The sequence below is a fragment of the Lottia gigantea genome, assembly GCF_000327385.1.
Source record: "Lottia gigantea unplaced genomic scaffold LOTGIsca_39, whole genome shotgun sequence".
Lineage (NCBI taxonomy): Eukaryota > Metazoa > Mollusca > Gastropoda > Lottiidae > Lottia > Lottia gigantea.
This window is the reverse complement of record NW_008709333.1, coordinates 142,125-168,486: the sequence shown is the minus strand read 5'-3', so window position 1 is coordinate 168,486 and position 26,362 is coordinate 142,125. Positions and strand designations below refer to the sequence as shown.

Genomic DNA, 26,362 nt, shown 5'->3' with positions numbered 1-26,362 from the left:
GCTAAAAATGTTTGAGATATTTATAAAAAAACACAATAGAAATCTTTCCTTTGATAAATCCATTGGGACTCATTCCATAAAGTAGAAAAAATTTTTTTATGGAAATTGTGCATCTCTTTCAGAGAGTCCACATAGCTTAAAGTATTTGAATTTATGAAGAACACAATAGAAATTAGAAACCTTTATTTAGAGTAGTAAAAATATAAAACAAAAACAAAAATAGAAGACAATAGTTTAACAACTTGTTTTAGGTTCTGAACAAATCGTAAAACGAGTACCTTATAATTTATAATGCGCACCCCTTCTTAACCTCCAGCATATCTGGGAAAATCTGTTAAAGTAAATAATGTGCACCATTTCCCGACAAAAAACTATCAGTTGACCTAACGCAGACACCATAATAGTGAGTGGTAATATGGTATATTCCACGACTTTCACGTATTCTGGCCTACTCGTAAACTTGGTTACTTAAAGTCTCTCATTCTGTTCATTTCTAGAACATTTTTGACAAGATTTATGAGGTACAGGACCAGGGCTTTATTCTTAAAAACTTAACACAAGATGATTTCAGTGTTGCAATCATTGGTTTTGTTGAATTATCCAATCACATCACTGTATTTCTTAAAATTAGGAGTATTCGAGAATAATGCCAAGGTCACTGGTTTTTATATTTTACAGGAGACGCAAAACCCGAAATTTGTCATACAAGTAACCTAAAGCAACTTGTTAAAACTATGCCTAATAACATGAGAAGAATAAATAAAAAAATAAATAATTTATCACAGATATTGATGGCAGTATTTGAAATATTTTTTGGAATTTTTCATCTACTTTTATCACAGTTTAATGCTCAATAGATATAGTTGTTTAATTATTGACTATACCAGCTGATAGATCTTCATATTTCACTTTTAAGATGTGCAGTTACTACTTATAAGAATTTGGTGTCATAGATGAGACTACTGACTACTATTCAGAATAATTGATGAAGAAATGTTAATGATATATGTATTAAAGGGGTTTTGTAAATTTTGCAATTTGCAACATTTCAATTTTCAATCAGACGTCTGTGGTTAATACCATCAGTATTTTACATAAAAAATTTACAAAACCTCTTTACAATCCCTTTAAGGATATCCTAAAAATGCAAGGTGTAGCTGGAATTAAGTTCTATCAATTGGTAAATTGACTATTTAGAAAACTATTTCCCTTCAAAACTCACAACAAAACAAAATTCATACAAATTTCATATCTTTTGGAACACTGAGTGTAGCTGGTCAAATCTGTTAATCATCTAAAAAATATATGGCCTTGTTTTGGTAGCTCTATCTATTCTCTATTGTTAAATTCTACCAGTGAACAGATCAGAGTTGACAGTCTGGAAATGATAAATAAAAATCCAAACTTGTTTCATGGTTTTAGGTGAAATCTTATATCTATTGATGCAGTGGAAAATATAAAAGTGTTTGGACCAGTACCTCTTGTATTGCCTACTATTTTCAACGGTATCCATAATCCTTAATAATCCTGCTATGTATACCACACCTAGTATATTTGCAGCTTAATGGTGGGAATAGATGATGTACGGTGCAGGATTATTGATACAGTAGAAAATGGAACAAGTGAACACACAAGGTACGAGTCTGGACACGATTCGCTTGTGCTATTTTCAACTGTATTGATAATCCTGTACCATTCATCGAAAACTATCTATTCCAACCCTTTAGTCAGTTACAGTAAATATGAAATTTGTATGAATTAATAAAATTATAAATAGCATTATTATATACATCCTAACAAATATTTATATACACACAAATTATAACTCAATGATTTTAACAAAAAAATATCTTGAATGATATAGATCAAAAACATCTTTATATCAGGGCTGTTAATTTCAAATTTTTGTTGCTTTGAAGTTCATTCAGGTTAGTTTTTGTCACAAATGTTTGAAAATTCCACAAATACTGGCTCAGTTAAATCCTACCATGGTTATACTTGTATTATATTATTAACTGTATATTATTTATTATAATTGAAGAAAAAAACCGAACTAATTTAACATTTATGCCTTGAATGGTAACTCAAGTCTAATATTTGCTATGAAGAAACAACAATAAATGATGTCCAAATACAACAAAGGCCAAAGGTGAAATTTTTAAATGTAAATAATAAATATTTAGTTAGACTAAATTGAAGACTTTTTCACAGAAATAATAATATCAGCTGAAGCTACCAAAAAATCTCATATTTTCCTTGGAATCTTCTCAATCCAATCTGTATCTCATTCCTTTCTATGATTTGCATACCCTCTCTGACTCTGACAAACCAATGCTCAAGTAATCATGTTTTTAAAAGCCATCTGTACTGTACGTTTAGTGAACTCTGTCAGAGCAGTTACTAGATAGAACAAATCACTGTCGTGGATCTCATCTACAAATAAATATTGAATATTTACATCACATCACATGCAGAAAACTATGTATAGAAATAACATTACTAATCATTCAGCTGTTACATTCATTAATGCTGAATATGCTGCAGAGCCCTAGCTGAACTTTCATGATGGATCGTTTGATTACTAATAGCTCTGGATTACCTCCCTTGACGCACTAAAGGAAGATAATTATACAGTGTAGAAAGTTATTCGCAGTATAAATACATTTCTTAATAAATGATTGCCTTATTTCTGTGAAATATTATAGTACAAATAAAAGGAAAATATACATATTCTCTCGGCACACTAAAGGATGGTTATTTAAAAATAAATTCAGTTCAGAGCATACACATTTCAGGGAGTAATGCTAGTGCATGATATTGCCCGTCCTCATAAGCTCAAGCAGAAGCATAAAGCAGGACGTACAACTCATTAAAAGGAGATATCCTGAAATGGATAACCTCCCTTGACACACTAAAGGGAGATAATTTAGACAAGAGAATTTAGTGTAGGGCTTGAAAATGGATCAAACATTAAAGGGAGAAATAAATAATAATTCAGTTTATACTTCAAAGAGAGGTCATTACACAAGGTATGGATAACCTCCCTTGACACACTAAAGGGAGATAATTTAAAAATATCAAACTGACCCGACTCTGAGAATTCGTGCATGTCTAAAATCATTTCTTTAAACATGTCCATCATAGAATTAATAAACGTGAGTCGATCTTTAGAGTTGTCCATAACTTGTAGAATATTCTGTATCATGATCATCACACAGGACAGGCTGTAGTTACTCTTCACACATACCTGGAAACAATTCAACAGATGTTAAGTTTTATCAGTCTGAGGGGTTGAAGTAGAAGGGCTTTCAAGCAATCATTTCTTTACATGGTTACTCTTTAATGTAATGAGTTTCTCCAAAAAATATTCATCAATATTTTTCTTTACAAAATTCCACAATATCGACCAATTATAAGATTCTTTGGAGTTCGGTTTTTATGACTTTCCTGGATTTTACAGGCGCCCCTAGTATAAGACGATTCTTTGGGCCAATGGTTAGGTCAGGGTGTCTGAAACTAATGCAAACCCTTTCTGGGCGATTCCTTCCAGAGAGTTCGCTTATCTAATATTTTGTAATTTTAGGGTAGATATCAGTACGTACCAAACAGAAAGAAGTGGTGATACTACAGAGCTCTATAATTCTACCATTGATAGCCTTACTAATTAATAATTTAGCTGTTATTTTATCTCCACATAGTAACAGTAGATTAGCCACATTCTCAGCTAGCCATTCATCAGGCGAACCTGGAAATAAATATTCAAACTGAAACTGAAATCTTGGAATACACAATACATGTGTCAATACGGGAATAGACGAGGTACGGTGTCCTATGTGGTGTTTGGTGCAGGATTATCGATACAGTGGAAAATAGTGGAAGCAAATTGTGCCCACGACGTGTAAGAACCCAACGTCTTCTTCTGTATCGTTTATCCCGGACCGTACACTGGACCGGGCATCATGACTTGTCTATTCGCGGCTTTAACGTGTTACTTCAGTTTATAACAAGCTCAAATGAAATTAAATGGATGGAGTTAAACGTCCAACTCTTCTGCATCGGATTGGGCTAATGAAGACGGAGAGGGGGAGCTGGTCGCCGCATTTTTGACCCCCAAAAACTTACTAGTTAGTTCGTCGACAACACTGATAATATCATCTTCCGACCATTCTTTATTATAATTATACAGTAACTGTATGGTATCGGCTATCTCGCTGAAATGTTGGACTGACTGTTCCGAGGTGGACGGGGTATTCTCACACATCTCCAGCCAAAATATCTCGCCTGTAAAAAAAATCCATAAAATGAAAGTAAATTTAGATTAAGCTGATTTAATATGAATTTTTTATAGATACACGAAACCAACTCACGACCACCATTGTTCAATATAACCTAGCAAACACTTTATTTGCAATATTTTAGTCATATGATTTTTCTGGAATTACAGGAACATTATGGCAACCTTTTTAAGTCTTCGATGCCAGGGTCGTGGGTGGGGGCAAAAAATGACATATACCTATACAAAGCCAGAAAATTCTAAGCCTGCTAGTTGAAAAGAGAGATGAAAGATGGACAAACCTTGATAAGCTGCCCCGTATAAAAGATAAATAATTCGAGCTTGTGTGACCATGGGCCAAGGTTTTAATATTCGAGTTAACCAGAAAGCTCGGTCTGAGATGGAGGGACAGGGATCTAAAAACACTCTTCTTATCAATAATCTGATACCGTTTTCTATACCAGGATATAGACCTGCAATTAAATTGTTATTTAATAAATTCATTACACGCGTAAAAAGTAGGCCATACAATAACAATGATCATCAAGATCAAATCCTGAGCGCCTAGCAATAAACTCGTTAGAAACAATATAATGTTCTACAGTTTGGAACCAGATTGTGATGACAAGGGTTGCGCACAATGATGTGCGCAAAAGAGATAAGATTTGTAGTTCTGCCATGATTTATCAATTGGTGAACCGATGTATCGCGATACGAAATACTCGTATCGTATCGCGAGGTCTAAGTCTTGTATCGATACTTGAGGATATACCTCTCATTTTGTTTTCCTGTTGTTACATTTCCCCAACCACATCGAAACTTACCTGGCCTGGAGTTGACCACGGTTTTGATATTTTTCAACAAAGCTGTATGTTGGCAGATGGATTCGAAAGCTTTCTGACATTCCGAATCGTCCCAGCCGGCTATCACAGTGTGTAAAAATTTGCCGAAACATGTTAACGATATACAGTATTCTGCGTCGTGAACAGATTCTGAATTACAGCACATCATCTGGAAAGTAAAATAAATTTACTTGTATATTACTGACATCGAACGGTCTATCTTGAAAGTTCCTCCAACGCTCTACAATATATTCAGCTTTATGAAAACTGCCATAGATTGCTGAACGGACTGGCATCGCAAATCTTCTGTTTAAAGAGGGCATAAAGCAAATATTTCACACCATTACCAGATGTGCGTCCGGCGGCGTAAGACCATATAGGTTCATATCCTGTAGCACACAGGGCATTAGTTTATTGTCTTTTTTTCATTTCAGCACCAATTACAGACATCTTACCACTGTTGGCACTCCTTGTTAAATAAAGTAGGCAGAGCATACCTTAGTAAGAAAATCGTTGATTAATTTGAGTCGATCTTTAGTAGAATATAAACAAGTTGATCTTTTTATCAATAATCCTGCAAAAAAATAAATAAATAATATATCCATACTACAAATACAAAGACAAATTTCAAAATTGGAAACCGCACCCACCGAAGTAGGCATTGTTAGTCTGCCCTACAACATTTTGGACGATTACTAGTACTTTCGATCTACTGGATGTTTGTAGAATTGTCAGAATTGTTACCAATGGGTCGACGACCAGGCCAAATTTTTGTAGGTCGTTAGTGTGTCGGCAGTGTTTTCATATAGATTTAATCCAGACTAACACGTGCCATGTACTAATCAATGGCAGCAGATGTTTCAGAAAGGATGAACAAGCCCTTTGTCTTTGGGGGCTAAGGTACCGTACTTACCCAGTTTTTCATATTTATGATAAAAACTACCCAGTTTATCTATAGTCTGTATCAGATGTGTATTAATATGGGGGTGGGGTGTCACGTGTTGGGTGACAGGTTGGGTTATTCTATAGCCCTCTACTAGGTTCCTCATAATTTTAGAAGTTATGGTCAGGATGCTCAAATCATCAACTAGAAAAAATAGAAAAAGGAATGTGACAAGGAATACCAGACAAACTTTCATTTAATATCTTTCAAAATTATCAGATATCGTTTTCTGTTTGCTGATCTGAATAAAATTTTGATAATATAATTTGAAAAACTTCCAAAGCAGACAGTTGTTATGCCCGTCATCTGTCTGTCCAAATTTTGACTAAAGCTTTACCCACAGAATACGGGCTAACATTTTGCTCAGAATATTAGGCGAATATAATGGTATCTTTATACCACTCAGCAAATCTACTGGCTTTGAGAGACCAGGAAGTTATTGAAACTATTTCAAAACTTCCACCACTTTCTAGACCCTCTCGAGATCCCTTAAATAGCTGAAACCTTACCCCATGCATAATGCCCCTGATCCTGTTTTAAGGGTGTCTTCATTGGAGAGATTCCTTGAAAAGATTAGCCCACTTACTGGTTAAGAAATTGAGAAGATAAAATCTCAGCTCCAACGGTAGAATATTAAAATATCCTAAAGGTCCATTCTGTATCATGGAGACCCGATGGTCTTCCATTTCTTTCACCACTAAACGATTAGATCTTCTTGGTTTCTTACTGCTGTTGTTGTTCTCGTTTGAGACTATACAGACTTCAGCTGACATACTTCTAAAAAAGCAAGATGGTAAATCAAAGTCTGTTTTCAGATTAGCCTAGTATTTAGGTAGGCATATCCTTCAAAGTTTACTCTACTAGTACTAGTAGCCTTCCACCTTGGTCTAGATCTTCTTCAGGAACTTGTTCTACAAATTCCGCACTACCATAAAATAGTAGTCCATGACAGGAGAGGCAAGTTAACCCAAGAATCTGGAACTTAAAGATATTTTAGTAATCTATTCTGGACTGCTGATATTGCATCTGCTAGTTTGCATTGGGATTAGGAAATTTAACTAAGAATGGGATTCGAAGCCAAACATTTTCAAACAAAGTGACTCTGAAAATGATTCATCTATATCTAGATTACTTTAGTTCCATGCCACTTTTAACAGCAAATCAGGGTCTAGTCAGTATAGATTCCCTTCTCAACCGACATCTGTAGCCTATTTCCGTACTCGTAGTAAAATGGCCTAGATCTACTTTTCAAACTGTCAGTCACTCGGTAAGTGTCGTAGAATGAGTAAAATAATCAAGCAAGTGCTCAAGAAAACGCCATGATCTCCAGACTTTAAGACATGCAGCTATTTCGAAGCAATCGGCTACTATCAGCATCTGTTAATAAACAAACTAATGAAAAGGAAAACCAAGAAATGAAAGAGAAATGAATGTAAACACGCACCTGTTTCTGTGAACGTCTTCAATGAAGTGACGTTTCAGGCAGACGACCTACGTCGTCACACGTGACCTTCAGACGGTCATGACGTCAGATTTCCCGAAATTTTGTATTTTTCATCTAATTTTGAATAAAATTGTAAAACTTTCAATAAAATGTCTTTTGAATATTTGGTAATGTAGTAACGCAAGCCTCAAAATGTCTACTTCAAGCAGGGTTTGTATTGTAAGTAGTCAAATCGCTAGAAATATAACATCAGAACAAGAGTTGCTCCCCTTTAACCAAAAAAAATGAATGAAAAGGGAAAGTCAGATATTACTATTCGATAAAACTATTCGATACAAATTTACGACTAATTCGTCTTCCTCGTGTGTAAACAGTTGACACCTTTCATAATAAGTATAAGTAACATAAATTCTAAAAAAACAAACAAAGCAAATTTATAAAAAAAACAAAAGCTATTCATTTATCGATTAGTTTGTATTTCTTACAATTTGTAAACAAACATGGCGACCAAAACAAGTTTTCAGAAGAAAGCACGTGGAAAAATATTTCAAATCCCTGGGACTCGGCCTTCACTTTTCAACAATCAGCTTCTTGTTTCAACAGGGATTCCATCTCTCGATCATGTTTTGGGTAAAAGTTTTTTTAAAGTCTGTCATGCTTCATAATTGCATCAGTATGCGAAAGTTTACAAATAAAAATTTGGTTGTGTGTGATTTGTCAACTCTTCCATTATTTAAAAAGAAAAATAATTCGATACCCGTTCCAGATTGTGCACTGTGCAGAACCAAGTGATTGTTATTTTTTGATAAACACTTACCAGGCACTGTTGTTTATTCTAAAGTTATTTACTATTTTGTAGGAGGGGGTGTAGCAGTGGGAACAGTTTTACTCGTAGGTAGGTGGATATAATTTCTAAATAAATAGTTTGCCAATATTGTTAATTGAATGCCCATGAATATTTTCCTTTCAATCTCCAGTCAACTTAATGTTGATTCACTTTGTGACCATTCACAGTTTTTATTCATCGAGATATCATGTTACCTCATTAATAATATCAGTTGAATTTGGATTAAAAATATGAAAATAAAAAAGATGTTATCTTGAAAAACAAAGAACCATCTAAGGCCTAAGGCGCGGTATTGGATCTGCACAGGATCCATCTATATTCTCCCCGGCCATGACTTCAGATTATTTAAAAGTTTTAACTTTTTAAGGCAAGAACATTTGATACCATATTTTGAAGCACAGGGACAGTCAATAGATTCTTTTTGCATTAAACAATTTTTTTTGCAGAAGAAGATTTATTTGGAGACTATGGAAGACTGGTTGTTAAATATTTCTGTTCCGAGGCAGTGATGACTGGACAATCTTTACTACTAGCCAGTGCTGATATTAATCCTACAGATCTCACTAAGGTTAGGACAATTATCCCCCTTTGATATTTCTATTGTAAATTACAGACACTGTTTAGTATTAAAAGTTATCTCATGTTATAAATTTGTGGACTGTCAAAGATTTTCAGCAAATTGTCAAAACTTGTAACTTAACTTTGTAACCTACAAAGTAGAAATTATTTAGTTAGACTAGAGCTTTTTTAGGCTTGAAGTTACAATGTACTCATTATAATGATGTTTATATATAAAGTTTATCAGTAGTATTTTATTTTGAATGTTGTAGGACCTTCCTGCCCCTATCATAGACCAACCTAAAGATGACACTAGAGAATCAGGTGACAAACAAACCACAGATTCTGACATGAAAATAGCTTGGAGATACGAAAACCTTCCTAAATTTCAGGTAAATACAACAGGTTAATATTACATCTAGAAACTCAAAAAGTAACATAGTGTGTTTAATTTGGTCTGTGCCTAATAATCACTTTTCTAAATTTAGTAGGGTATTTCACTAGCCCAGAAAATTTCCCTCATTGCACACTACATGGTATTGACTGTCTTCATAGGCCCAATTGGGTGCAGAAAAGTTGGATGTATAACTTCATATCTTTTCATTTCAATGTTGTATATTGATGATATATTTGACAGATATGAGTATATATAATTCAATTCTAAAACTTATTTATTTATTTATTTTCAGTCCAATCCTAGTGGTATAAAATTTGGACATTATTATGATTTAAGTAAAACCATGGAAACAAGATTAGTGGAATCTATCAATATAAAATATATTTCATCTGATAATTTATATACAGATAGGTAAGATGTTTATTTGTGTAGTTTCTGATTTAAACAATATGTTTGTACACATTCAGATAGATATACAGTAGTATAGTTTAGTTTATATTGAGATGATTTTAATGGTAACAAATGTAATATACGCCTGACTGATATAGTTTCAATATTCTTTAATATATTTTATTCAAAGCGTCCTGCTAAAGGCAGGAGACACTAACACTTCTTTTGCAACACCATTACCATTTGTTTTTGATTCCCCTATCCCCACCCCCACAGAGGCTTCTTTTTGACGCATCTCAACTGATAATATTTTTATTGACAGAATTGAAAGTCAGAAGGAGAGTGGGGGATGTAGAAATTGTGAATATAATAAATTATTAGAAATAATAAAAACAACACTTGATACTAGTCAGTATTCTACAACTTCACAGATCACTAAAGATACCAATATACTCAAAATAGGTAACTCTACTATTATATCTTAAGTTTGCTTCAAGATACAATTATTTTAGGGCTTAACAAGAGGGCTTAGAACTATTTTGTCATGATATCCTATATATCCTAACTTAACTTTGCTTCAAGATACATGGTCAATAAGGAGCTTAAGAAAGGGTCATAGTTCAAATTTAAAAATGTGCCTCATATCTTTAATTTTGATCCGAATTGTTTTTGAATTACTTGTGACAGTTTATATTTGATTTTTTCAAAAATCTTCATTCCTTTCACCATTTCTCTTATGAATGAAACATTGTTTATTTATTTTAATTAATTAATTGGGAAATGGGAATGTAATGAAATATGCCCTGCTTGTTTTAGGATCCCATCTTAAATTTGTAATATATTTCATGAAAAAACAATGTGCACAAAGTCCTCCTAGAATTTGTAACTTGTATAATATTTATTATTGATTTTGCAGCAATACACAGTTTAGGATCTCCACTGTGGGATGAGAATGGTGGACTGAAGGATGATGGGAAAGGATTAGACTCAGCGTTACCAAGATTTTTATTAGCGTTAAGATCTTTACTACGAACATCATTTAGTGTAGGTTTAATCACAATACCTACTCATCTATTTCAGGTATTCTACTTTCATTTTATTAAATTTCCTTCTTGACTAATTCTTAACAATGACAGGATGGGATGCTTATATAAGTCAGATTCCTCATGATTTCAATCGACCCAGCTGTAAATGGGTACCAATAAGTTTGGAAAGATCAATACCAAGATTGCCGAGAGGTTTGGCCAAGGTCCAGCTGGTTGACAGATATTTAGAGTCAGAGGACCTAAGTTGTTATCTTGTAAAATCATATCATCATAATCATCTTAAGAGATTTGACCATGGACCAGCTGGTAGACAGGATGATCCTTGTTGATATTTTTGTGAACTCAATGCCAAGATGTCAAGGACTAGCTGGTAGACGAGATCCTTATAAATGTGACCCCGCACATCAAACCAGGTATTAAGTAGCATTTGGTGTATGTAGAGCTATTAGTATATTTGGATTCCTGCCATCATCAGCTACATTTTGATACCAATTCCATCTCAATAACTTTCTCTGTTCAGAAGATATAGTCAATTTAATATCCAGATTTGAGTACCCTTTAATACTTCACTGCCATCTCATTACTAGGCAGTGAAACTTAATACCTGATACAATGTGTGGGGCTGTTATAAGTGAAGAATTTTGATATTTTTTTTTATAAGGAAGAGTGTTTTATTAGAAGAATAGAGAAATTGTGTGATACAGTGATTCATCTAGAAAGTTTCTCAGGATCTGAAAAAGAGAAAAATCCAGTTTTTAAGGAATATCATGGTTGGTGACTATTTTGTTTTTTGAATGGGAGACATTACCTCATTTTCAGAGTAATCCTTACAACTCTAAATTGTGAAATATTGATAACGTTATAAGGATTTATTGTTGAGAAACCTTTTTTGTGAACTCTCTAGAAGGGGGATGCCAGGCCACATATTCTCGAAACAATCTTGACACTAGGATGTCCTAGAATCAATGTTAGAAGATAAGAACCTAGGACATCCTATCGCTTAGATTGTTTCGAGAATACGTGGCCTCGTTGAGAAGCTTTGATTAAGCAGTAGTATCTGTTGAAGGTGATCATGACTTGCTTATGCGACAATTGTTAAGATGTCTGTTGCACTAGATTTTATAACTCCAAATTATTTCCCTCATGGCACACTGCATGGCGTTGATAAGCTTCATTATCTTGAGCTAAACAACCATATGTCATAAGACTTCAATTCCTTTCAGTTGATTTAACAGTAAACAGCCTCTAACCCAGCAACATGCTGGAAACAGATATATGATGTATTTAAAATAATATTGAAATTTAGCTCATATCATAGACAAATGTTAAGTTATAAATACATAAATCTTCATCAGGACAGATAGTTTTATAATTGGAGGTTACCATTCCAATATCAGACTTAATGTTAGCTAATTGTCTAGAGCTCGTCCCATACAGCTTAGGACAGCTAGTTTTAGAAGTAGAGGTTAGCTTTCCAATACTGTTTTAGGACTAAATGTTCGTTAATTTTCTAGAGCTCATTTCTTGCTACCTACAGATACACAAGTCCAATCTGGACAGCTAGTTTTTGGGGTTAACTTTTCATTATTGGGCTTGATATTAGCAGCTGAGTATTTGAGCATTGATATAGCTTCTATTTTCCAGGTCTTTTAAACATTGTCCAGTTACCCAGATTAAACTCTATGACATCACATCAACCAGACACTCTCGACCTGGCTTTTAAACTACGTCGTAAAAAATTTACCATTGAGGTGAGTGTTTAAAGGTGCCCTCATACCATATCGATTACCAGTTGTTTATGGTTGCAAATAATGAAAGTGGTTATGAATTCCACCCTAACAACGGGACTGAATTTGACATTGTGAAGATGATGGTATAGATGATGCTGGTTTTAAATGGTTGTAGTCATTGAATTCTAAGTACATTCTTTTATTTTCAGCAACTTCATCTACCTCCTGAGTTAGGAGAATCAGGGGCAACAACTCATGATCCTTTACAAAATCTCAAATCAACAGGATGTACACCAGGTGGCGCTGGCAACAGTAAACTGGATTTTTGATAAAAGTGCTTATACGACTAGCAAAAATGAACATTATTAGCTACATGAACTCTCTGAAAGAGATGTCAAACCTAAATACCAGATAAACATATTCAGCTTTGTGGACTCTTTCAAAGTGATGCCGAGTTGACAAACCTAATTACCGAATAAACGTTGATTTATTTATTTGATATGTGGACTCTCTGAAATGGATTTTGAGTTGACCGTCTCGGCTTCTGAATGACATCGGGTTTTTAGAAAGACTAGTGGAGAGTTGGATTATCGTCACTTAATGGTATTAGGCCCCATTAATATGAATTCCTCCAAAGCAATTGTTTTCAACATAAAAACTAATCTTGTCTTCAGCCATTCTGTTGTGATTTCATGATATACAATAATAAAGCTAAGAAACAATGAAATATTTTATTATTGCCAAAAATTATTTCTAAATCACAGGTTCCTAGACCCTGAGTCATCCTAAACTCAAACTTAGAGAGTTTTATTGTCTGGGATATTTCTACATGACAATCATTATATTTAAACCTATACGCATCGTTCGGTTGAGTGAATAAACCGAGGCCCCGTGTGCTACAGGCTATGCACATTAAAGATCCCTTAAGAGTTGGAAATCCAAAAAGAGTATGTCATGCTTTAGTCTTCACATTACTTTGAGACATTGCAAAATCATGGCCTGTATGATACAGGCTGTGCATATTTGAGATCCCTTAACAGTTAGAAATCCAAAAACAGTAGGCGAATGACATGCTTGCCATCTTCGCCTTGCTTCGAGACATTGTAAACTGTTTTGGTTGAGGTCATCAACAGGTAGAAATATCTCAGACAACTTTCAACAATTCAAACATATAACAAAAAAACAAAAACTTAAATTTAATTATTAAAATTAACCAAATAAACATTATTAGATATGTGAACCCTCTGAAAAGTAAATTGAGTTGAGAAACATAAAACCAAATGAACAATATGAGCTATGTGGATTCTCTTAAACAATTGCTGAGTTGACAAACCTACTAGATACCCAATAAACATTATTATTCATGTGGACTCTATGAAAAAGATGCTGAGTTGATAAACTTAAAAAAATGAGCAATATTAGCTTTTTGAACTTTGTGAAAAATAAATCTAGACAAACTAAATGCCAAATGTAGATTATTCACTGTGTGGACGCTCTGAAAGAATATTGAGTTGACAAACTAAATACCAAATGTAGATTATTAACTGTGTGGACGCTCTGAAAGAATATTGAGTTGACAAACTAAATGCCAAATGTAGATTATTCACTGTGTGGACGCTCTGAAAGAATATTGAGTTGACAAACTTAAAACCAAATGAGCAATATTAGCTATATGAACTTTCTTAATGGTCAATCGAGACGAAAAGTTTAAATATCAATAAACCATATTAGCTGTTTAGATTGAGTATATTTCCTTAAAATCAGAGAAGCAATATCAAATTTGTATACTTTTTGAAAGGAATATCAAGTTGACAAACTCAAATCCAAATAAACAATATGAGCTACAGGTCCTTTCCAGTAATCAGCCTAAAATATATCAAAAACTCTATATTTGATATGTGGAAATTCTTTTACATATAATAAAATTATCTCTATAAAAACATAAACAAAAAAAACACAAATTTTACATTTTGTGCATTTAACAATAGCTACTATCTCATGTGGGCACAGCGTCTCAAAAAATCTTATCTTCAATTTTTGTCATAAAATAAAAATTTGACGAAAATATTTTTTGAGATACACAGCCCAACTTGTGTTCTATAAATAATTCTATGTGCATCTTATATTTTTGCAATTAGTTAAATTTACAGTATTTACAAATTACAGACCAGCTTCACAAAAAGCTCTATAATATAGCATTCCAGTTATCTGATTGGTCAATCACTAAAATTTGAATTAAAATGCCATTTTATTAGAAAATCAAATTATTGTACTTAGAATTGTATTTTTTGGCAAAATACAGATAATTCTTGTGAAGTTAATCACTGACCAATCAGATTTCTGTATTTCTTGATCTCGTTATGATGATTTTGGTATTCCAGTTATCTGATTGGTCAATCATCAAAATTAAATATAAATGTTGTTTTTTTAGCCAATCAGATTACTGTATTTCTTGATTGAAGTTTTCCATCCATTTGATTGGTCAATCATAAAATTAAATTATTGTACTTCAGATTTATATTTTTTCTCAAAATACAGATAATTTTAGTGTTCCCTCTTCCGATCACTAAAATCGATTTTAAATTAAGTTATTAACCAATCAGATAACAGTATTGTTTTTTAGAATCTTGATTGTATTTTGTGAAACTGTCCATTGGTTTATTTTTTCTACAATTTACAGAAAACTTTAACAAGATATAAATAATTTCAACAACTTCATATTAACAATTACTCTAACGTGGCTTAATAAATTAGACACTTTCTCTCTAATAGAGATTCTGAGGATTAATTAGGCATAGGTCAGGGATTAATTAGGCATAGGTTAAGGCTTTTCAGCCAGTTTAACTCTGTAAGCAATGCAGGTCGGAAAGGCTGACAAAAATGGAGGCCTTATGCGTTACGGTAAAGATCTGTTAAAAGTTGGAAATTTATAGGAATAGGCTAATGTCACTGTCCTGACAAAATTTCACTCACTGCTCACTTTGATGCATTCTCCGTCTTCAACTCAACTTGTTGGAGAATTTCACCTCCATTTCATCTCATTTTCTTGGTTAAATCTTGCTCCTCGAATTTTAACGACATAACATTTATATACATTATATATATATATATAATCAACAATACTAACAATAACAATCTCTCTTCAGTTCAGTCCAGAAAAGATGTTCGTGCACATAGAGGTTTTATCACTAAATTTCACTGAAGCTGGGAATAGACCAGGGGTAGTGTACAGTGCTGGATTATTGATATATTAGAACTAGTAATCCACACTGTGTCTGGACCCGTACCTCTGTGCTCACCGCTTCTATTTGTGTTTGTATCGATTATCCCGCACCATACATCACACTGTACACCGTACTATGTCTATACGCGATTAAAGACAGTTTTCAACATCACATTTTATACCAGAGCCTGACTTATTGCATCCTTTCACTTCATGCATTTCATAATTCATATTTATTATTTTTTTTTGCATATTAAGCACATTTTTTTGCATCACAGACTTTAATATTGAGACATGGTGCTGCATATATTCATGGTATTTGATATTTAGAGTTCATTTTTGCTGCATTAAGGATATTTATACTAATTCATGAGTATTTTACTATAAGCTGAGCAAAGTCTGTCCGTATCCCCTTTCTGCATATTGATAATATTCGATATAAGCTACAGTTTGTCGTTTTCATTATTTTTAGCACAGGACCAAAAAGACCAACGCAGCAAGGCCCTTCCCCGTATTGTTCCTTTCTGTTTTTGGGTTGTACAGTTTCCGTAACTATTTTTTAACTTATACACATTGCCATTTCATTGATTCACATTATAGCAAGAATTTTCTCACACTAAAAATAAATTGAATCACAATTAATCTATTTGCATTAAACGTAAAAACTTTACAATTTGCAGCAATATTCCTGAAACGCACGAACACGTTACTATGACAACGCGAAGTTGACACGCTGTGGTGAACGCCTCACTCTGGCCCGATTGTCTTTACAATTATCACTCAAATCATTGGTCGAACTGTTACGACTTAAACATGGAGTCAACTGATTGGCTGAATTATGTCTGCTTAAGCAAGAGGCAAGCTGATTGGCTGAATTATTCCTACTTAAGATAGGCGTCAGTTCATTGGCCGAATTTTTCCTACTTAAGCAAGGGGAGGTTTCACTGGCTGAAGTATTTCCATTATAGTCAGCTGGCAGCTCATTGGTTGAAATATTCTCGTTCATGTCACCTGACAGTTCATTGGTTGAAAAATTTCTACTTAAACAAGATGAAATTTGATTGGCTGAACTGTTTCTAACTAAAGTAGGCGACTGTTGATTAGATCTATACAATGTAGGAGATTGCCGGTTGGCTGAATTATTTCTACTGATAGTAGGAGAGTTCTGATTGGAGGAACTATTTTTACTCTGTTTCGACGCATGTTTGCTGGAGGATTTTTTACGACTTGATTTGTCTTTTTTCGATGACGATGATTTTTTACATGTTAATGGACTAAGATGATTGGGCGATTGTTTTCGAGTATTTGCAGGGCTTCTATTGGATGAGGATTTACGAGCATTGTAGGGAGAAAGCTGATTGGTCGCTCCTTTACGAGTTGTAATAGGACTGATCTGATTAGTTGAACCAATTGATTCAACATCTGATGGAATCTTGTTGACCTCTGGATTAGTGACGATAAATCGCGGAACTGGAAATACCAAATCTGTGATGGAACTACGTCGACTGGTATCATCAATCGAAGAACGTCGGGAACTAACGGACATGTCGTTGTCGGAGGTGATGGAACCTGTATCGTAAGCGTTGGGAACTGATAAAAAGTTATAACTATTAACTGTATTTTCGTTACTTGTACTACAGCCGTCATATTCATTTAAAACACTCTCCCGTCTTGCAAACTGACTGATTTCATTATCCATTGAACCTGAACTCACTGAATCTTTATCATCAGCCACAGACGCTGTACTCATCACCAATTTTACTAAAGTGTAGAATTTTGAATCTTTTCTTCGACGCGGGGCGAACTTTCCTGAAATGGAAATAAAATTGTATGACAATGGAGATAATTAAATTAGGTCAAAATACAACAATGGTCACTAGTCCATACAAAACTAAATGATATGGTTCTTATATAGAAATAAATAACCTCCACGAACATAGTTTACAACCATTTTGAAACTGTACCTCAAATTTTAAAAAAAACTATAATATTTCATTTAATATATCCATTTCTAAGCCTCTAAAGTGATTTGAAGGCTTAAATTGAAATACAATAGCCTTTTTAAAAATTCGAGGAAGTGATTCAAAATGGTTGTGAACTATATTGATTTGTGTTATTCCATTAAAGAACCATGCATAGTTTCTTATGGTCATCAGATCTGTGTTTCATATAAATCAGTAATTGAAGGGAAAACATATTTGTTAATAAACAACTAAACACTAGGCATGCAGCATGTCAGTTGAGCTTACAAAAAATATACTAACTGAAATTGAGAGTCCATGGTTTCTTAAATTGTTTTCTATATTGTGGATATTCACCATTAATTAACAAATGTTAACAATTAGTAAAGGAAATTTGAAATTTGTTTAATATTCTATATCTGTGTCTAATTATTAGTGATGTGATTTATTAATATTTGACTTATTCCATTGTGATATGTTTGTGTATTTTATATCTAGTTTGTGTATTCTGTGAAGGTTTGTGAAATTTAGTGCCAAGAGAATTTATTCCAAATACGTTAAATGGTTTCAGAATATATATATGTTTGTATATTATTAGTGTTTTCTGTGAAATTCTGTGACATCAAACTTACTTTCTGTCATGAAAAATATAAATATCTACTCCTCTCTCTTTACAATACTCAGCTTTTAAAAATCAAAATAACATTGAAAGGAAGGGAGAGTGGGTTGGAGAGGAATAATAGAAAGACAACATGCTCTTTTGGGATTTAAGAAATGAATGGATTGAGTTTGAAAAGTAGGATGGTTTGTTGAAAGAGGAGAAGAAACAAAAAGAGCATGTTTTGATAAGAAAGGATGAAGATGGATTCTGAAGACAAAAAATTTCTGTATACTGTTTTATATAAAGAATAAAATTAATCTAATACAGTCCATCAAAATTGGATGTAACTTGTACAAAAATATTGTTTTAAAAAGTCACCAACTGAACGGAGGTGGAAATAGAAATAAAAGTTGGTTACCTAGGAGATTATCAATCTTCCATTCTTCCATTCCATCTTTGATACAAAATGTCCGAACTTCATGTAACAAGCCCTAAAATATAACAATATAGGTTATCTCCCTTTAACCCTAGTCATTTTGAATATAAAACTAAGAATCTGTAATATTTGAGAGTTGATTTATCAATTCATTAATAATGATTAGTTTATTTTTGTGATTTCGAATTCAAATCCAAACAGAGTAACCTACCTTGAGTTCGTCCACCTCGTTTCGAAGATTATCGACAGTTTTATCCAGTTTTTTTTTGCGACTGTACAGAAGGCGAAGTTTAACATGTTCATGATCTATCACAGCTACGACTAGACCTGCAGAATAAAATAATTTCATACTGAATTACTCTTTCCTTTTGTCATCCCAATTTAGGTGTTTAGGGTAGACAACTCTAACAAACTCCTCTTGGAAGCACTGACACTGGCATCAGAATTTTTCTGAGGATTTGAATCTCGCTACTGACTCACTGCTTAATGTGCCATCACACTTAAGCAAATTTAAAAAAAAAGATAGCTTGCCAGGCAAGGTAATATACGCCCACTGATAGCTTTGTTTGAAATTGAATATTTGTTAGAAAATAGCAAACATAGACACCAGGAAATATTCAACTTATACCCAAATCCATCACAAACTGTGCCATCACAAGTTAAAAATCAAACACATTTGTAAGAATAACGGCAATAACATGTATTTTATATTTCAAAAGGTTTAGTTTTGATTGTGATCAATTTCATCAAGTTGTCAAATTTGTTTTAGACTTCTGCTTTGTAGAATAAAAATTACGTGTTTTACAAGATTTTTGATCAGATTTATCCTTGGGTGATTTCAATAAGTCTGTCATGAATTGTGTATTTGCAGATTATATTCAAAAATAGTCTGTCAAGAATTGTGCCTCTTAGAGTGTTAGCTAAAAAAAAATTGAACGCGTTTTCAAGAACAAGGGCAATAATTCATACTACATATTTTTCGATTTCCCTGATTTTTCTATAGGGTTTATCCTTTGGGTGAATACGAACACTCATACCAAGTTTCGTCAAAATCTGTCAAGAATTGTGCCTTCTAGAGTGTTTATGAGCTAAAAATTGAACGGTTTGCAAGAACAAGGGCAATAATTCATACTAAATATTTTTCAATTTCGCTGATTTTCAATGGGCTATATCCTTGGGTGATTACAAACACTCATACCAAGTTTCGTTAAAATCCATCAAGAATTGTGCCCTGTAGAGTGATTACGAGCTAAAAATTGAACGTGTTTTCAAGAACAAGGGCAATAATTCATACTAAATATTTTTTGATTTCGCTGATTTTCAATAGGGTTTATCCTTGGGTGATTACGAACACTCATACCAAGTTTCGTTCAAATCTGTCAAGAATTGTGCCTTCTAGAGTGTTTACGGGCTAAAAATTGAACGCGTTTGCAAGAACAAGGGCAATAATTCATACTAAATATTTTACGATTTTGCTGATTTTCAATAGGGTTTATCCTTGGGTAATACACTAATACCAAGTTTCGTCAAAATCAGTCAAGAATTGTGCCTTCTAGAGTGTTTACGAGCAATTGTGGACGGACGGACGGACCGACGGACATGGGTGAGGACAATATACGCCCCCCATTTCATGTGGGCGTATAAAAATGGCTACTTACTATTTACAACCCGTATGACTCTCCATGGCAACAAGAAAGCCAGAATAAAGATGGAGTCACTGATGGCAAAATTAGATAAACCTTTCAAAAATATTAAATCTACTATAAAGGACAGGAGAATTATCACTGCATCAAAAACCTGGAAATAAACAAAATATACAACTTCCAATACAAGAAAATTTTCATGAATATTATTTGCATATTTATATTGTGTAGTAATTTTGTTGGTGCACATGCGTTAGCTTGTGCCTATATATATATATATATAAGTAGAAAAATTCGCGCCTTTTTCTTTACTGGAGTTACTCGGGATTTATTATTATGTCTTGATTGAAATCTAGCATATTTAGTCTTAAAGGGGTTGATTGGGACGGAGGAGACAAATAACATATATTATTGTCCTGTTGTTTATTGTTTCGGCTAACCGCCTTCTTCAGAAACACTTGATCAAATTTTTTTTCCGTCTTTCCTTTACTTATTTAAAGTTTAGAAGTAAAAAATGGTATTATAAGCTACTGAAGTGTTTCTGAAGAAGGCGTTAAGCAAAAACCTTAAATAACAATAATATATTATTGTTTTCCCCTTTAAAGGGAATTTGTGATGAAATTTAAATATTTTTCTATTGAGAAATGACTGGTAGATACAGTGCAATAAAATAAATAAAACAAATAAACAATTGGTATTTCCGTATATAAATGATTTATTTAAGATTTGAACAACAAGAATTACAACACATTGTAACCTTTAGATAACCCCAGGTTAAATTCCTAATAAAGACAAAACTATCTTAGAAATTGACAACTTTAATTTAAATTGAAACGCTAGACTGAAATAACTCGGATGAATAAAAAATGTCTTTATTTGAAAAAAAAATCGTTAAAATGCATTTGAGATGAAATTGTTCTATAATAGAAATTGTCTAGAAATGAACTTGGTTAAAAAACTGAATGACTTTCTCGAGTTACATTGAGCTTTTACAATATCAGGAATAATTGATTTTAAAATCGTATCTTGTATGTTAACGAGTGTTCCAATCGTTTTATTTTCATTTTAATTCTATTAGAAAAGATTTTCTTGTCAGAGTGTTCCATATTTAAAGGTCTGTTGTTCCAACAACAATTTTAATTATATTGTTTCTATTTGAGTTAGGAATTGCTGACGATATGTTATTAATTTTCCACACTGTTGAGTTGAATTATAGAGGATGTTAAATTTCCTTATAACTCTTTTTAAATAATATAATAGATCTTGAAACAGAATGAGTAGAACAGGAGAATTTGCACAGTGAAATGTAAGTTGTACATACAATTTGGCAGTCATTTTTTTGAGTCTTGTAATGTGCAAGAGATTAAGGAGATTGGAAGTAACAAGTTACTGTTGAATATCAGGCGCTATCACAGGGTTCAAATTAATTTACAACTATTGTGGTGTTAATATTTAGTAAAATAAGCAAAAGAAAGTAATTTGGAAAGGTTATTGGAGACCTACATTTTAAAACTTAAATCTAAGATAAAATTTTAAAAAGAAATTTTTGTACACCCACTGGCATATCCCTGGAACTCAACATGAGTTTTGAAATAGATCTATCACATTAGTTTTCTAATAAAGATTAAAGTTATGCTTACCTCAATTTTTCTTTTTACAAAATGTGAACCAGCACACAGTATTTTTAAAGAGACCTGAAAATAGAAAAAAAGAAGAGAATAATATCAAATGTTTGAAATATTTTAACAAGTATATATCAGTTTTCTCCTTGTGAATTGAATAATAGTTTTGATAGGTATATATCAGTTTTCTCCTTGTGAATTGAATAATAGTTTTGATAGGTATATATCAGTTTTCTCCTTGTGAATTGAATAATAGTTTTGATAGGTATATATCAGTTTTCTCCTTGTGATATGAATAATAGTTTTGATAGGTATATATCAGTTTTCTCCTTGTGAATTGAATAATAGTTTTGATAGGTATATATCAGTTTTCTCCTTGTGATTTGAATAATAGTTTTGAATGGTAAATATAATGCTTTTGATTGGTATAAGAGTTGTGATATCAATGGTTTTCTCAGTGTGATTTGTGATTTGATAGGAATATGTCAGTTTTCTCCTTGTGAATTGAAATCTAATTTTTAAAGACAAAAATGCAGTCAGATATTTTGGAGCTTAAATCAGACATGACTGGCATTAAACAAATCAGCAATCCTTATTAACTCCTTGTCATCTAACCTAGCCTGATTGCTCCTGTCACAGTCCCATTAAAATTTTATTGCACACCGAATGGCAGTATCATTCATTCATTCATTCGTTAATTCATTCATTCATTCATTCATTCATTCATGCATGCATTTTCTCATTCATTCATTCATTAATCCATTCATACATTTTCTCATTCATTCATTCATTCATTCATTCATTCATTCATTCATTCATTCATTCATTCATTCATTCATTTTCTCAATCAATCAATCAATCAGATATAATTCTAACTAATGGTTAATTAAACAAGCCGATAGTTTAAAAGTAATCAAAGAAATTCTGAAGGCAAAATCAGTACTTAAATTACACTTCCAAGGTTACCACTAACGAGGTAATTGTGAATGAGACAATTCCCTGTGGAATTCTCCGAGAATTGTCAGGAACCAATATTGCCCCAGATATTGGCGGCGTCAAATTACTAGGCCAAGGTTTAATTTGAAATAGAGACTAATTGATTGAATAGTGATTACAGGGCTGATGGCAGGAAAGGAAGCTATGAAAAGAAAACTAAATTGAGGGAAAAACAATCTGGGTAAAATATAACTAGAAATATTAAAACAGAATCTAAAAAAACATGCTGTTACTCAGAGTTTCAAGCTATGTGATCTTCAGACAACTGACCTATTTTTGTTGAACATGTAGAACTTATTCTCATGTCTACACTTCGAGATGACTTTGGAATGATAGTTTAAAGACATGTGCTTAGGGGCTAAAAGAGGATATTTTTTTTTCATTTATTTTCTTTGAGCTAATTTTGATCTTAGTAGCACTCATGATATTTTGTTTTACTTGATTATTAGTTATCAAATCATTATTCAAAATCTTTTATCCTTACTATATTTGCTCTCCTCATTATAACCTGTTACACCCTCTAGGTTGTCTTATTTCTTTACACACTCTAGGTTGGCTGACTATATATTCTGTACTATAAGAACATATAAATTGAGATGAAATTTCTAAATCATGTCTTTTAGCTTCAAGTTATCTGTTGAAACACAATTTAGCTGTTAAAAAGATCAAAATAACAATTTATTTTCTGGTTTGAAATGTCAAACATGTCTTGTGGCAGGTTTTTATTGACAAAAAAATATCAATCTCAAAATGATGTTAAGATATTTTTAGAAAACGTTTACCACCAAGTTGGACATCGATTAAATAATTTTATATTAAAACAAGTTAAATATCTATTAAATTGAGTATAGGAAACAATTTTCTTAGTATATTTTTTAAATATCAATATCTGTATAATGATTTTAAAGTAGAGTTAATACTGAATTTTAGAAAAGAAAGAAAAAATAAAAATCAGACAGTTTTTGAAAAGTTATTTCCAAATGAAGTTTATAAAAACAGATTATGCCTACTATTGACATTATTGTCGTATAAAAACAAGAATTGTCTTTGAAATATTGCTGAAAATTTATATATTATGCAACATTTAGAACACAAAGCTAAACTAAAACTAGTCTAAGAACACAATAATTGTGGGGGGTCTAAATCTTGACAGGGTTGAAACTATTAGAATCTCACTTTGTTACAATATTCAATATATTGGTTGAGAGAACAAAAGTTATCCTAAAGTCACACAATGTTAATTGAAAACAGCTAATATCATTCACTTAGTAGTGTCACAAACTAATACTTTTTGAGGGGGTCTACGTCTTAAAAGGGCTAGGTGATGGAGTCAATTATACAGGGTTGAAAAGAGCTGAAATCATACAGCTAGTAGTACGACAAACTAAATCTGAGAATTACTGTCAATCTATTTAAAATCCAATCTCTGTCACATCTGGACCAATACCAGCTTTGTGGATTGTTACTTATTTTCGTTTCATCCTACATCTAGTTTTCTTATTCAATGTCTCGGTGGACTGAGTTTATTTTGAAGATCAACAAATCCTCCATTAGTCATTAGTAAGAGTTAGTTTAGTTTGTTCAAGTCATTCATTGTGACCTACGCTAAAAGTATTGACAATTATCGTTCCAAATTGAGTTCTCAAAAGAATATTACAATCACTGACATTCAAAGATGTGATCGCACTCTTCGTTAAATCAGTTGTACGAGTCATTCATCGTGACCCACCATTGGTTTAAGAGAGTTCTGGCAGCAAATATTATAAAATCAATTTCTTCCGTCTTCATTAGCCACAAGGTGCAGAAAAGTAGGAAGTAAAACTAAATAAAATCAATTTCTTGAAAGTGTGTAACAATCACATTTAATCAAAGACTCTCCTTAGACAGAGTTAGTTTGGGTTTCTTTCATTCCGTGGGGTACTATTGGTTATATAAGTATGGGTGGGGCAGACTGGTTTGCTCGAATATTTTGGGTTGTTTCTTCGGCGTTTTTTCTGTCATAACCACCCTCTGCCCCCGGACAGCTACGCCTATGAAGAAGTGTCCCACTATTTATAATTAAAATCTGATGTCTGATTGATGTTTTAATACAAAAAAACATAAGGGCAGAAGTGACAATAGACTTAATATCCAGGCCTTTCTCTTTTTCTTTAATATAACATGTATTAATAAAAACAATATTTATTCTCTAAACCATCTTATTGCTAGGATATCCTAGGTTCTTATCTTCTAACATTGATTCTAGGACATCCTAGGTTCTTATCTTCTAACATTGATTCTAGGATATCCTAGGTTCTTATCTTCTAACATTGATTCTAGGATATCCTAGGTTCTTATCTTCTAACATTGATTCTAGGATGTCCTAGGTTCTTATCTTCTAACACTGATTCTAGGATATCCTAGGTTTTTATCTTCTAACACTGATTCTAGGATATCCTAGGTTCTTATCTTCTAACATTGATTCTAGGACATCCTAGGTTCTTATCTTCTAACATTGATTCTAGGATATCCTAGGTTTTTATCTTCTAACACTGATTCTAGGATATCCTAGGTTCTTATCTTCTAACATTGATTCTAGGACATCCTAGGTTCTTATCTTCTAACATTGATTCTAGGATATCCTAGGTTCTTATCTTCTAACATTGATTCTAGGATGTCCTAGGTTCTTATCTTCTAACACTGATTCTAGGATATCCTAGGTTCTTATCTTCTAACACTGATTCTAGGATATCCTAGGTTCTTATCTTCTAACACTGATTCTAGGATATCCTAGGTTTTTATCTTCTAACATTGATTCTAGGATATCCTAGCGCTAAGATCGTTTCAAGAAAACCTATCCAGGTCTTTCTCTTTTTTCTTTAATAAAACATGTATTAATAGAAATAATATTTATAATATAGTAAGCCTACACAAATTGATCAATAAGATAAATATGTGAATGTGTGATTTTCCACTGATATTAACCGAGATATATTCTGGAGTAAACTACGGAAGATAATGATTGGAAATGAAAATCAAGGTCGTCACATTCAGACCAGCAATTTCCGTCATTTTGTAGCAGAAATAGAAACTAGTTCTAAATTTATCGTGTTATCAACTAGTAGACTTATTACTTTCTGTCTTGGCAGAGTTCGAGCAAAATTCATAACATTAAAGAGAGGACTGCTTCAGGTCTCCAAGGTTATAAAATCTTAGTATTTATTAGATTTCATTTTAGTGTTGGCTGTGGAATTATAGATCTTCTGGGTCTGAGAAAGTTTGATTTGCCAAGACAAAAATTGCGTAAAATACTTTTTTTTTATTCCATTTTGTAATATTTAGAAATTGTGAAATTCCAAAAAAAAAAAAAAAATCCAGACAGTCATTTGTTACACTATAGCTAGCACATAATAGATAAATTTCCCAATATT

The 26,362-nt window shown here is 32.8% G+C and overlaps 3 protein-coding genes across 3 annotated transcripts; 1 reads left to right on the top strand and 2 right to left on the bottom strand.

Moving 5' to 3' along the window:
• Positions 1-3,094: 3,094 nt before the first annotated feature.
• LOTGIDRAFT_76158 (hypothetical protein) lies at positions 3,095-5,224 on the bottom strand (the record flags this gene model as incomplete). Its single annotated transcript, XM_009059356.1, has 4 exons — positions 3,095-3,247; positions 3,603-3,745; positions 4,576-4,746; positions 5,098-5,224. Coding segments are annotated over 4 exons (594 nt in total), but the record flags the coding sequence as incomplete, so codon positions are not given.
• A 2,778-nt stretch (positions 5,225-8,002) lies between these two features.
• On the top strand, positions 8,003-12,799 carry LOTGIDRAFT_121862 (hypothetical protein; the record flags this gene model as incomplete). The annotated part of the gene is made up of 10 exons (XM_009059373.1): positions 8,003-8,132; positions 8,362-8,397; positions 8,796-8,917; positions 9,180-9,299; positions 9,597-9,715; positions 10,026-10,156; positions 10,611-10,774; positions 11,402-11,510; positions 12,385-12,491; positions 12,680-12,799. The coding sequence occupies 10 exons, from the start codon at positions 8,003-8,005 to the stop codon at positions 12,797-12,799; spliced, it is 1,158 nt and encodes a 385-aa protein (XP_009057621.1).
• A 3,603-nt stretch (positions 12,800-16,402) lies between these two features.
• Positions 16,403-23,454, bottom strand: LOTGIDRAFT_163271 (hypothetical protein; the record flags this gene model as incomplete). The annotated part of the gene is made up of 6 exons (XM_009059372.1): positions 16,403-17,502; positions 18,674-18,746; positions 18,903-19,018; positions 20,350-20,488; positions 21,975-22,028; positions 23,437-23,454. 6 exons carry the CDS (start codon positions 23,452-23,454, stop codon positions 16,403-16,405), a joined length of 1,500 nt encoding a protein of 499 aa, XP_009057620.1.
• Between the last annotated feature and the right edge of the window lie 2,908 nt (positions 23,455-26,362).